At 40.6% G+C, this 13,854-nt stretch overlaps 1 protein-coding gene across 1 annotated transcript; it reads right to left on the reverse strand.

Annotated features, from left to right (window-relative positions):
* Window positions 1-4,279: 4,279 nt before the first annotated feature.
* Window positions 4,280-13,124, reverse strand: CHRNA9 (cholinergic receptor nicotinic alpha 9 subunit). The gene is made up of 7 exons (XM_064418332.1): window positions 13,068-13,124; window positions 11,659-11,865; window positions 10,746-11,035; window positions 8,492-8,637; window positions 7,495-7,649; window positions 6,314-6,846; window positions 4,280-4,970 (listed from the first exon to the last, which is right to left on the reverse strand). The coding sequence occupies exons 3-7, from the start codon at window positions 10,807-10,809 to the stop codon at window positions 4,414-4,416; spliced, it is 1,455 nt and encodes a 484-aa protein (XP_064274402.1). The 5' UTR covers window positions 10,810-11,035; window positions 11,659-11,865; window positions 13,068-13,124; the 3' UTR covers window positions 4,280-4,413.
* Window positions 13,125-13,854: the final 730 nt, after the last annotated feature.

The raw sequence follows: 13,854 nt of genomic DNA on the forward strand, positions 1-13,854 counted from the left end.
ATAAAAACAAAACTGAGCTAGGTTATCTCTGTTATTCCTTTACTGCAAAGGTAAAAATGGAGTTAAAAAGTGTCAGGAGACAATGAAGCCCTAATTTGCACAGCACAAACTATACAAACACCTTCACTACTTTCTGTGTCCCTTCTACAGAGTCTCTAACAAAGAAGAAAGATTTCTTCTTTTTAGTAGACTTCAGAGAACAGTGAGAAAATAGATGTTCAGCTTGCTCCCCTCCTTTAATTGAGCTCTAGGTCACTCACTCTGCCTGCACGTACAAAGGAGGTGGCTGCACAAAAACTACAGAGGTCACCTTTTATCCTATGTATTGCCACTGATGAAAACATGTTAAGAAAGGAAACAAGAGTCAATATATTCTTTTCTTCAATGAATAACAGAGGTCTGTAAGAAAAGATGGATTCTTCACGCTTTTGTAAACAGAATGAGAGGAGCTGCCTTTCACCCCATAGTCTCCTTTTTCTGTCTCCAAAACAATCATATACTCGGGTCTTCAGCTTCTCAGATTGGGACTGGTGCACAATCAGGAATTCTTGCCACACTCCTGCATTTCTTGAGAAATGACTGTGAGACATGTATCATAATCCTGGCAGTGTCAGAGAACCAAGCTTTGCTAACCAGTGGACAAATGATGTTGATGCTTAGAATGTGACATCTGAATTCCTGAAACATGGGAAAAACCTCTTCTCTTTCAGAATGTCATTTATTGTTCAGGATTATCCTTTTTGGTTTAGTCTGAACCCTCTTGCTCCAATTTCTTTGAACTCAAACAGATTTCCTAGGTTAGGAAAGACCATCTTCTACTTTCTGCACCCGCTATTGAAAATTCAACACCCCAACATCCCACTACACTTCAGCTCTGTAATTCTGCTTCTGAAAAGAGCAGTGAAGGCATCACAAGAGACAGTTTCTATTTTTCCTCATTTTAACACTGCAGTGACTCAGTACAAGAAAGGAGAGTTGATCTCTCTGCCAAGAGATGGTGCAACAAAAGAATCTGTCAGCTCATCCCTCGAAGGCCTCTGCAGCACATAGATCTAAAACATATTTTTACAGCATCATTGCTCTCCTCAGTAAATATAAAGTCACCCTGCTGTCTTCATGGTAAACAGAGTTACTCAGTGCATAAATAGCTCCTTTTATATTACTAGAATCATAGTTATTAATAATTTCTGAATTTCATCTTCCTCAAAGATTACTGGATCTAAGCACGAGGCACACAAAGGAAAGAGGAAGAGACCAAGACAGATAGGATTAGATTAAACAGTCCTGTCTCACTCAGCACTACAGCTCCCTTGTACAGTTCTGCCTAGTCACACACAAGGCTGATTTAGAACAGATTTCTCCTTGATGAAATTTCTTCATGGAAAGGGTTGGCACGAACTGCTCAGGGAGGTGGTGCAGTCACAATCTCTAGAGGTGTTCAAGAAATGACTGGACATTATACAGTGATCTCAGAGGTCTTTTCCAATCTAAATGATTCTGTGATTCTGCAAATATTAAGACCTAAGCTACTGTCCCTACAGTTTAGTCAAACTCCTAAACTAGCTTTAAACCAGGTAGCCCTTGCATGGCAGTAGATGGGCCTTGGGTCAGCCTTGTCACCAGAATCATGGCATGCAGTGTCACATCATGGTTTTTACCCCGAATGATGATCAAGTCCAGAGACATGACTCAAGTCCTAGCATCACAAAAATTCAGGGACCAGCTTCCACTGGCACTCATCATCTGCTACTTACAATCTTTATCAAATCCAGGGCTCTTATGAACTAAAAATTGAAAAGTCTTTCTTACAAGATCAAGAAAAATCACCTTATGTAAATAAAGGGTGAAAGAAACACTTGAGAATCTCTGGTGATCCAAAGAAAAGGATACAAATTTTAAAGCAAATTTAATAGTTAATAAGTTTGAATCATTAGAACTATTTTTCAAATCATATTCTTGCAAGGAAGGTATTTCTTATACCATCATATCTTCACATAAAAAGTATTAGGGAATTACAAAACATTATTTCAACATCATCCAAGCATGCAGAGTACTGAAAAGCACCAGCATGACAGAGGCCCACTGTTCACCTATGATTGCAAACTTTCCCTTACACATGGAAAGCCCAGACGTGCAGCAGTTTGTTTTGAACAGAGTGACACGACGAAATCTGAATTTCTAAGATATTCTGAATCAGACTAAAGGGCTGTCTAAATCTTGAACTGCGTTCAGTGGGTGCCACCAGTGGGATGAAGAGCACTGAAGAACATATAGTCATGAATCCCTAAAATATCACTCCTCCTTTAAAAGCTTGGTGACAGTATTTAGATTTTTCTTTTATTTTTTTCCCTTAAATCTTGAAATCCATGTAATCTTTTGACATTCACCAATCCTGTTGCAAAGAGTTCTTCAGCCTTATCACGTGTTGTACAGACTCTTTCACCACCACACACTGTGTACATTTCATGTACCCTGTTCCTATATTGTAAGAGACTGTGAACAGTAGTTCTTTATGCCACCCATAAGCCTTAAATAAACCCTTGGTCATCAGTTTTCCATGTGAAGACTCATGTTCTGAATATTTTACCCTTATCTTTAAATACCTTACTCCCTCATCTTTACAGACAATAATATTTTCCACAATGAAGAGCAAACCAGTTTCCTCAAGCAGGCAGTGTAAGTGCCAGACCCTGAAGTATGTGGCAAATGGATGCAATCATTTCTCTGCACAGTGAATGAAAATGAACAGCTTGTCTTCCAAAGGAGCTACTCAAAGTTACCCTGGTTGAGTGGGAACTGATAATACACAGGGAACACACTTGAGACTTTTTCCACATACTGAGTTTATTCTTGGCTAGACACCCAGTTAACTTTACATTAAAACCTGGACTTTAAGGTTTGCATTATGTATGAGAATCCAGATAAGTTTACAGTGTTAATTATTCCACACAAAAGAAAACCTGCCATTAGCAATTCAATGCATCATTTACAACATCAAAATAAAAAGGACAATTCCCTTACTTCTAATAAATTTGGGTTTAACAACTGCATTACTTGACCAGTTTAGCTCCTTGCTCTTAAGTTACTGATTCACAGGTATGCTCCTATTAACTGCGACAATTATGAAAATTAGTTTTATCACATGAACTTTTGACTGGGATCCATTACAATGCCATTCTGCCTCTCCCACCCCATCTAGAATATCATGGTTTCAAAGTTCAGGGTGCTTTGCAAAAGCAATTTATTTGCCATGGGCATGCCCGAGGTACTGGTTTCTTACTTTACTACAAGAGACACCTTCCAGAGTTCCATCAGTCTGAGAGGGTTAACAGAAATTAACACACAGGAGAGGAGTTTTTGGTGTTGTCAGCAACAAAGATTTTCCCATATATGTAAGAACTAAGGGGTTGAGCAAGGACTGTTGATTATGGCACTACTTTAAAGAGTCTGTAAATCATGATTTTGTGCTAAGTAATGCACGGAGCAACCTTGGCATTCCTGTAAACTGTTTAAAATTTAAGTATTAAAGAGCTTGTAAGAGCGAACAAGAGACACAGAGGGTGAACACTGGCAGGTAAATACAGTGAGAGAAGACAGAAGTCACAGTCTCCTATTTTAGCAGTCTCAAGTAACATTTAAAGGCACACCTTGAACAGACGCCCAGGGCAATGAGACATATAGGAAGGAAAGGAGAAGTTCCTCCTATTATTAAGCTCAAGAGAAAGAATTTTAAAGAAGCCCTCTGACTCAGTGAGGAAGAAACCCTGGAAATTTGGCTTACTTGAGCCATGGTGACAACACAGTAACATTCTGCAGCAGAAAATTTTAAAGAGGAAGATCATATTCAGTAAGCTCAACCATATTAGAAGATAAAGGCACAGCATGCAGAGCCTATGAAATGAACAGTGATCAGTGAGCTGGAACAAAAAACATAAGTTTTCAAGTCAAGCTAAAATAAAAGTGAAAAAGGCAATGCCGTGAAGGGATGATCTCCAGAAAATGTATCACAAGTGATATCAGAAACACACTTTTTTTTTTCCCCTGGAAGAAAGAAAAGGCTGATCAAATTGCAGGGTGCAGAGATGCAGGCTGTGAACACACAACTCCCTGCTAGGCTGTCTGCTGCACTGCTGCAGTACTCTGTCCCAGACAGCCACGGCCAGCACCCACCAAGGTGCAGCACTGACTGCTTGTCCTGCAGCCTCATCAGCACACCCACACCAAAGGGCAAGGACAGTCACCAGCAAAGTCCTCAGTTGTGCTGTGTCTCAACTCACTGTCACAGCCTACTAATCAATTTATTGTTACAGAATGCAAGACAAAGATCTCAAAAGCACCACTATCACTGAACTCCTCCTAAACAAACTAACATAGAATATTCAGATTTACAAAAGGAATATATATTCATTTCAGTTAAGCAGCTTTCCCAATGATCAGCACGCTCATAAAAAACACCATGATAAAGAAAATCCACATGAAAAACCTGTCCATTACTTTTGCAACTTTTTTCCACTCAATTCCTTTGGCCTTGTTTGCTTTATGGTCTCTAACACAATTAGCAATATACTCAATATTTTTAATCAGCATTTTGTAACAAGAACAGCAATTAACAGTCTCCCTAACATTTTCACCATGAACTCCATAGCTTTTATTCCAATTTCCATTGAGCTTCTCCTTGAGATTGTAGTCATCATTCCTAGTGGAAAGAGGACTCCTCACCTCTTTGTGCCTCCTCTGACAACCATCATCCCCCTCTAACCTACATTCTTCTTCCTTCTCTCTTTTTGGACTTGTGCAATTTTCACCCACATCATAAACAAAAAAGATTTTTGACATATAGTCCAAAATAACCACTTTGGCCCACTGTGGAACAGGCTTTGCTTCTGAGCCACAATGATGGAGATTCATTATAATGATTGTCAATGCAGTGGAAGCTGTGATCATGGTCATAGTTGCTATGTAGTACTTCCCTAGAACACAAAATAAAATTATATTAAGATGTTACTCTAATAAAAAAAATAAATTAAATGTAACAATGTGACAACATAGTGTTAAGCATAAATGCAAGGGAAATAAAATTTTAATCAGCTTAATTCTCTTAGATCAGGATTCTCCATTTAAAAACAAAGATAAAAGCCATTAAAATAAAATCTCATACTCATTATTGGCATGTCTTTATCAGATGAATATGTGACTACTGTATTAGCGTGGTAAATATTTGCAAGCTAAAACCTCTGATTACTTGAAACACATCCATTCAGAAAGCAGCTCAAAAATGTTTCTCAAAAGCCTTGTTCTTTTCATAGGATCTGCAAAATCCCCATGCCAATGGCTTCACATGGCACCTTGAAAATCCCATTTCCTCAGGTATTAACAACAGTGATGATCACACTTTGTGTGAGCTATTGTTGCACCACACCGCAGCAGATGTGTGCTTTCACATTCAAACATGCCAGTGAATGGGCATGTTTGCTTTGCTGGCATGCAGAATCACCCATGTCAGAGCACACAGCTGTAGAGAGCACGGGCTGTGCTCCTCTGCCCTTGCTTTTGGCAGCTGCAGCACACAGCTGAGCACCCAAGCAGCCTGTGCAGAGAAGCAGCTCCCAGCCCTGCTCTGCAGCCCCTGCAGGAGAAGCAAGAGCTGACTGCAAAAACACGGGCAGGACGTGCCACAGACAAGTGTGACACAAGCCCAGTTTCAAAGGGATTGGAAAGGATGGCAAGGGAGAGCGTGGGAATAGAGAAAACAGACTGAGCTGGGTTCCTTTCACTGCACGTGAACTTTCCTGAACTCCCAGCCATAAATTAAATTTCAGCATAATGAATTCTCAGGAACTATAATCCAGGGTAGCAATTGTCAGATATTAGGTCAGCTGTGAGTATGCCAGCCAGCCCATCCAACTGTCTGGATCTGACAGAAACATATCTTGAAATAGTCTGACCCTGTGCTTATAGCTTTTGATTATACTTCATGTGTTAGTTCTAAAATTGTTTTCCATTACCAGCTTTGTTTCAAGATAGCATAATTTGAAATATCTAACCATATTTAATAAATATAAAACAGCTAGTTATTTTGTGTTTATTTTAAATGATACATTTATTTTTAAAGTATCATTTAAAATAAACGCAAAATAACTTCTAAAAACTGCAGCATACCTATACAGATTCCACACATATTTCAAGTACTTCATTATGTTTCAAAAATGTAGCAAATTTATCTTCCCAGAAATCACAAATTACATGAAGATTTCCTGACATATAGCCCAGCTATTAATAAGTCATGCTTAAAGACTAGGTGTGTAAGGCTCACCTATCAAAGGTACATTTTCAGATGGGGGCATGATCTCTGCAACCATCAGCTGGAACACAGTCAGAGCAAGAAGAACTGTAACACCCAGAGACACTTTCTCACCAGAGTCTGCAGGGAGATAGAATCCCAGCGGGGCCAGGAAAGAGATCAAAATGCAGGGAAGCAACAGATTAAATATGTAGAAAGAGGACTTCCTTTTCAAAATCAGCGTGAAGGTCACATCTGGATAAGGCTCAGAGCAGCAGCCATAAGTGATAACATTCTTAACTGCTGGCATACCATGAATCTCCCATTCCACGTCTTCTATGAAGTCAGAGAGGTCACCGCTATCAAGAGAATTGATGAGGTCTACCTGATTACCATTATAGGTCCAGGACCCAAAGGTGAGGTTGCACTGCTGGCTGTCAAAGGGAAAATAAGACACATCCACTACACAAGAGCTCTTTGTGATAGCAGGTGCATCCCAAGTGATTTTTCCATCATATCTCAGCACTACATTAGTATTTACTGGTTCTGAAAAGTCATCGTCAGCCCTAAAAGACAGAAAAATGGCAATCAGGATTGACAGACAAAAACTTAAGGGTGAGGGCCAGAGAAAGTGGGCAATGGGGAAGACCCTCCTTTCACACCATTAAAAGCACGTTTCTGAAATCATATTTACACTGAATTTTAGTAGGAACTTACTATTAACCATTATTTACAGGTATGAATGCCCATGAATGCCAAACATCAGTGCTGCTGAATTATGTTGCATTTGTTGGCCATAGTTCCTTCAAACTTAACCTCAAACAGAACACAGAGTCCATTAAAAGATGAAAACAGTCTGCAAGTCATTATTGGCCTGGGAGAGCAGACAAGGAGTGCAGCCTTTATGTATCATCTTTTTGTGGACAATCTTCCAGAGTTCTCAAGGAGCCTCAGCAGAAAGCACCTCAGACAGCCAGAATATTCAATTCCCAGTGCAGAGAAATTCAGAAAATTTGTTGGGTAGCATAATTTTCAGATCTTGTCTATAGCTTTATTGCAAAATATTTAGATTATCAACAACAAATGTTAAGACAACAAACATACCCCTTGCTAAGGTAAGGTAGAGATGAAAGTTCAGACTCTGTAGGCCACTTTCTCCTTTAACCCCCTCCCTCCCTCAAATATGCAAGCTGATTTTCTCCAGCCACACTCACTTGTTATATAGGACAATATCTGGTCTCCAAACCAAATTGCTTGGGATCCTGATAGAATCCAGCCCATCGTATTTATCTTTGTCCCATCTGAGGTATGCGTCATACCAGCTTTGTCGAATCCATAAGTAAGCTGACAAAATTTGGTTCCTTTCGTCCTGCATAAAAAATGTAGAAATATTTCTAGCTGAAGGTGACAAAAATCACATCTTATACGCAGGCAGCATTTGTGATATGGCTTTGATGTAGTGCTCAAAAGAGGCCAGAATACTAACAGGCCACAAAACAATTCTCAGGCAGTCATGTAGACACATACACTGTACAGGAAAATCACTGGTCTGGACTTCCACTTGTGCAAACCTTCATCTCTCAGCACCCTCCCTAGTTTTAATCACAGTATCTAATGCTCCCAGTTCTTCCCAATTTCTTTTTGCAAGCTTCAGAATAGCAAATAGCTAACAGATGCAGGCTAAGAAATTCTTTGGGATCTTGGCAAGGCCTTGAAATTATAATTCAGAAGTCACAAAAATAATCTTTCCTTCCCCTTCCAGACACTTCCAGACATTTTCTTTTGCCTTAAAAGTGTATCTAAAAAACTATATTTATAAAATTACTGAAGGCTAATTTTAGGGATTTTATGTAGAAATTAATTGCAGCTTAGAAAAAGCATTTGCTGTATTTAAAACTCAGCAAAAGTTGCCTGGAGGGTGTGATACCAACACCTAACTCAAAAGAAGTCTTAAAAATTCAGCATCTCTAAGTCCCCAGACTTATAATGGAAGCCTTAAGTGATGCAATTCTTCAGAGAAGAATGTAGAAAAAACTGGAGAACAGAACACAGCCCCAATCCCTGAGGCCACCCCATCTCCCCTGCCCGTGGGGAAACATTCCTGGAGTTGTCACAACAAACTGAGGGCTGCTTTTCCTACTCCAAACAAAAGGCTTACATCTAGTATATTCCTGCATATTTTTAGAAAAACAGAACTCTACTTTTACTCACCATGTCTTTAATTTGGGACAATGTGATCTGAAGGGTGACATTCAGAACTTTATCTGTGTCTTCCACTGGTCTCAGAGCATTGGAGTAGTCTTCAAACAGTTCATTAAACAGCATGTGAGCATATTTTCCTTTGGCTGACTCTACAGCTAGAAAACATGGACTTGTTCAGTACATTAGATTAAGCACTGAGCAGCATCAGAAAGCACCTCCTTTCTACTGCTTCAGGTAATATTTGCTATAACCATATTTATCATTCATATATGGTAGAATATCATTAGCTCAGATACAGAAGAATACCCGATGAAGTTATTCAAATAAAGACAGTGCTCACCTGGAGCAAGTGAATAGCTAACTTAAGCTTTTCACACCCACTGAAAGATACTGTATATAGCAATCCCTACCTTTTTTGAAAGTAAATATAATCACTTTTATTTTACTAATGACTCTCACAGGCAGATATTACTGACATCCAGTCAGCAAGGTCTGAAATTACACTTACAGGCTAATGGCTTTTGATATGTCCCCCCATGCAGCACTGGTAAGATTCCTGCTACTTCCAAAATTTAGTCTTTTTTTTTTTAACTACCACCTGTAAAATGTCTGAGCTGTTTTTCTGCACAAGCTGGCAACTTCTTAATGTGTGAATACATCTGTGCACCAACATCTTTTCCAAACCACATATTTGGAGATGCTTCTTGCTATCCAAACTTAGATACTAAAGATAATTGGGCAAAAGTTGAGGTTTTAAATCATACTTTTGCTGTTTCATACTCTTTTGTACATCACAGTTTCTCTAGGCAGACTCTTTACATAGATACACAAATTTCTGCAAGCAAAGGGCAAGGACAACAGAACCACTCTGTCACAACCCACCTCTGAAGGTGGGGTAACTGAGGTTCTTCTTAGTAGATCCCTTGGGATGAATAAGAGTGAAACAACCCTGAATGACTGGTTGTGTATAAATACACATATTTACGTGTATGATGCAATGCTGTCACTGAAACTACAGGGAAACAGAAACTCTCCAACAACACCTCTTCCATGTTAGAGAATTAGGGATTACTTTATTCTGGTCAGGATGCTATTCTAAGCAGGACATGCAATAGAAATTGTTTCATACATGCATGCCCGGATTGTGCAACGAAAATCATTCCATCATACATGGTTCTTTACCAGACTTTTCACCATTTACACATAAAAACCCCAAAGAAATTCATGTTCACTCGTTTTAAATTACACAGTTCTTAGTGTTCAGTCTTCTATTGGTTATTGATCCCTTTGATACTAATTCGGCCCTCATTCCTTGGTTCTCTTATCAATCTTTTCCCAGACGAAGTGTCTCCGGGCGAGTAATGCCCGTAAATGTTCCCTGGGTACCTTCTGGCTACTCCCCATGTACAGATGTTAAACTCATCAGACCTCACCCGATGAGCAGTCCTTTGAAGACTAACTTCAATTCCCCTCCCCCGGGCAAAGGGGAGCAAACCCCTGACTAAAAGTTACAAAAAAAAAAAATAAATTTAAAAGTTGCCTCAATTCCAACAATGGGAAAGAGGTACGTAGTCGTATCGGTCATTATCTATAGAAACGAAACAATATAAAAGCATAACGATTGCACTTAATACAGAAGAAAGAAAAAGCAAGAAAGGATAAGAATAGATAATGCAGACGAACATCACCATACATGATAAGAAGTACCTGATAAGAAGTATTATCCCGTCTCACAGGACCTGCTTCTTATCGGTCTTCTCCCTTATCTGGCTGAAAGCCCAGTTTGTGGCTAAACAAAGGTTAATTTGTCCCGGTGCTCTCCGGTGATGGGTGCCCACCCGCTTTGCCCCTGCCTGCCTCCCCTCGGGTTGCCCCCGCTGCTCTTGCCAATGGCCAATTGTTCCAGCCATTATCCCTGCGGCACCCCAGGCTCCCACACCGGCCGGACCCGTGCAAAGGTGGCGATCTGCAGGGAACAAGTGCTTTGGAGTACATCTCTGGTGATTCACACCGACTTCCTGGACTAATTAAGCGTTCAAAGCAAATCTTCCTGACTAAAAAGAAAGCCCAACAAATCAAACCTGCCCAAGGAGCACTGCAATTCTGGTCAATTCAGTTTCGCCTATGCATCAGTGACACAAAGTTAAACTGAACAGATCAAACACTTCTGGGGCTCAGCCGTGTAGGGTACACTAGCTCACAAGATCCTATGTGAATAAAATAAACTTCAGTGCAACATTTAACTAGCAAGCAGTATTCTCACCTTTGAGTATCACTGCTGCGAACAGCAGCCACAGAGAGACGTAAAAGGAAGAGAGGCTCCTCATCTTCGTTTCTGGACCTTAAATAAAACTGTTCACCCAAGGGCACAGAAGTGTTTGCCACCATCCAAAACTATCGAGAGAAGGTGCTGATGCGCTGCTGCGGGTCTCGGAGCAGCGCGTTCTCCCGCAGCAGCTGCCAGAGCCCCGCAGCGATCGCGGGCTCTGCCCCTGCCTCCGCCTGCGCTCCCCGCTCCGAGTAACCTGAGCGCTGCCTGCTCTCCGGCTAGGGCTGAGACAGAAAACCAACAGATTGGGTAACACTGCAAAAATTGTATTCCCTTGCATTTTTACTACAAATGCAAGATTTCGTCCCATTTATGATAAATCATTTTACAGTTCTTTGGAGGGCTTTGTTTTACTGCATTTATATTCTGCAATAGCCCGCTCAGAACCAGTTCTGTGGAACTTGTGGATCTTCTCAAGAAAGTGATCTGACTCAGTCCCTTAACAGGAATAGTAACACTGTACATCACACATCCAATATCACACAGAAAAAAATCCCAATACCCACAGCCTCTTCCACGCTGGTAAAACAAGGTTTTCATTACCAACATGTTGCCACCTGGAAGAGATGCAGTTGCACCAAAGTCAGAAAACACATTTAATATTTGGAGTAGCCCAATATCACTGTGTAAACAAGAACTTCACCAGGTGCAGACAACTAGAAGACCAGTACTCAGCACAGTAAATCAGGAGCAAAACTGGACTTTGCAGGTAAAATGCCATTTCCCTTATACAGTACCATTTTTCACAGGTGAACTTGACAACAAAAAAATTACAGTTACTGGACCACACTTACATTTAGTCAAAAGAGTTTCAGGAGAAAAATATAAACATGAAACAATATCTTACCTGGCTTTCCATCTCACCCTGATGGTCAGAACATCTCTGTCTATATTACTCATGTTGTCAGGTTAGCTTCCTAGTACCATAGACATTTTCTTCCAAGTTTCTCAGACAAGAGGAGTTACTTCCTCCTCTCCACAGTCCAATCCATCGTTCCTGATATACTACAGTCCATTCTGCCATCCTTTTAGAACGGATAACAGAAAACAGCCACTAAAACAGAAAGTGGAAAGTATAGAATGAGCTACCAGGAAAAATTTTGGTCCAGAATAGTCCTGATCCACAGAGGTCATAAAATATTGTTGCTTTACTCTTGCACAGTCTTTTGGCCAGAAGAAAAGTTATCCCTCCATACATATTATTTCTACACAGCAGCGCTACAAGCAGTCACTGGCTAATGTTTGTGCTTTTGTGGGATTTATAAATCAATTACATTTATGGCCAGACTTACTAGGTAAGCAATAAATAATTTTGGTCCAAGGCCCTGAAATGAAATCCATCTCTGTCATTTCATTTGAAGAATTGTGAAAGGAGTAAAAAAGTAGAAAACAGTTTAGAAGTCAAAAAGGTCAGAACAGCCCCTAGGCAGTATGTAATAACTTGCATTCTCTGTGGGATGAAGGTATATGATGCCAGAGACAACAAATGTCATGGACAGAAGAGAGAAGATTTTTGGATGCAGTCAGATAAGTGCATTCTCAGGGGACAATTTTAGTCTACAATAAATTGCCATTCTGTCAGCAAGGAGCTACTGCATAACATCTCTTACTCTAATCACAAGAGTGATGAGGGGTACTGCTTTAAGAGAGTTGCTATAAGCACTACTGGGCCCAGGACTAGGCTTGATCTGCTGCAGGTTTGAGACAAGCGTGTGACCTGTTACATCAGCAATACACACGTGTCAAGCAGTGTGGGCTGATGTACTTAAATTACACATACAGACAGGTAATCGTGAGCACACATGTATATTAGACATATCTGTTACTTTTGAGACACTGCATTGATTGCACAGTGCTTGCAAAAGTAAACTAAAATACCTCCAAAAGCCTTTTCAATATTGAAGACACAAAAAAATTAACAATGTTAGTATGACAGACCATTTAGCTTCTTTATGTTTGTTCACAAAATATCTGATTTGTATTTGTAATCAAAATGTCCTTAATGTACATCTTTTGTATGAATGCCGAGCATTAACATTAATTTCTCGTTGATCTGAGAGATTCTTCTACAACCCACACTTCCTCAGAACACAGTTTTTAAGTTTTGGCATGATCTAAGGCAATACTAGCCCCAGATCAAACATCCCATTTAACTTTTGAATGAAGCTTAAATTTTTAGTTAAAGAGTTGTCTTTCTTTACAGTAAAAATTTCTGCTACCAAATCAGAAATTAATACAAGATACGAAGCCGCTTACAGAGATAATTTAAGAAGAGCGACGGCTGTTTGGAAGTTGGAAGGAAGGCACGCAGCACTCCCAGAAGGAGCGTGGTTGGCAGCAGCATTCCAGGGATGCCGTCGCAGTGGCTGTGCCAGCAGATGGCCCTGTCACCCCGCCGAGCACGAGGCTCATCGCCCAGAAACCACGCCGTGGCACAGCCTGCTTCCGTCCCTTTCGCCGATCACTGGCCTTGCGTTTGATGAGGCAAGGTGTTCCTTTAAAGAGAAAGACGAGCACAAGGAGCAAAACCGTTCGGTGGCCGAAGCCGGGGTCTTCCCGGACGTGCTCCAAGCAGGAGCAGCAGAGCGAGCCCAGCCACGGGGGGTTCCGAGGCAGCGAATTCCATCGCCGGTACCAACCCTCTGCTGGTTTGTACCAGAGCTCCTTTGGGGCACAGGCTGCTCCTGCCGGTGCAGAGCGATTGAGGCCCACGGCACAGCATCCAGCCCCGCTCCCGCCTATTTTGTTCAAATATTTGACTTCGTGGGAATGAGTCTGGGCATCAACAGAGCTGTTGGCACTCGGTGGGACAAGAGTGGGCCATTCATTGCTGCACTGAGCTTGTACAGCACTCACATAACACCTATAACTTTTTATGCTTCTAGGCACACTTATACTAATATATAGACATCACCAAAAACATAAATAGGACAGGCTGAAGTGGAGATGACATGAGAGATCTCTTCCATATTAAAACTTCCAAAGTTAGATATTTATCTTGGCCAAACTATAAGCAATGTAGGTAAGAAGTGTAAAAACATAT

The sequence above is a fragment of the Passer domesticus genome, chromosome 4 (genome assembly GCF_036417665.1).
Source record: "Passer domesticus isolate bPasDom1 chromosome 4, bPasDom1.hap1, whole genome shotgun sequence".
In the NCBI taxonomy this organism is placed as follows: Eukaryota; Metazoa; Chordata; class Aves; order Passeriformes; family Passeridae; genus Passer; species Passer domesticus.

What these genes read in the sequence shown, in the direction of transcription:
- CHRNA9 (XM_064418332.1), bottom strand. Translation starts at nt 10,809, where the DNA reads ATGAGGAGCCTCTCTTCCTTTTACGTCTCTCTGTGGCTGCTGTTCGCA. An exon ending in CGCAGCAGTGATACTCAAAG is followed by an intron (nt 8,638 to 10,745) that starts GTGAGAATACTG and finishes CATGTTTTCTAG; the next exon opens with CTGTAGAGTCAGCCAAAGGA. An exon ending in GATATTGTCCTATATAACAA is followed by an intron (nt 6,847 to 7,494) that starts GTGAGTGTGGCT and finishes TCTGTCTTTTAG; the next exon opens with GGCTGACGATGACTTTTCAG.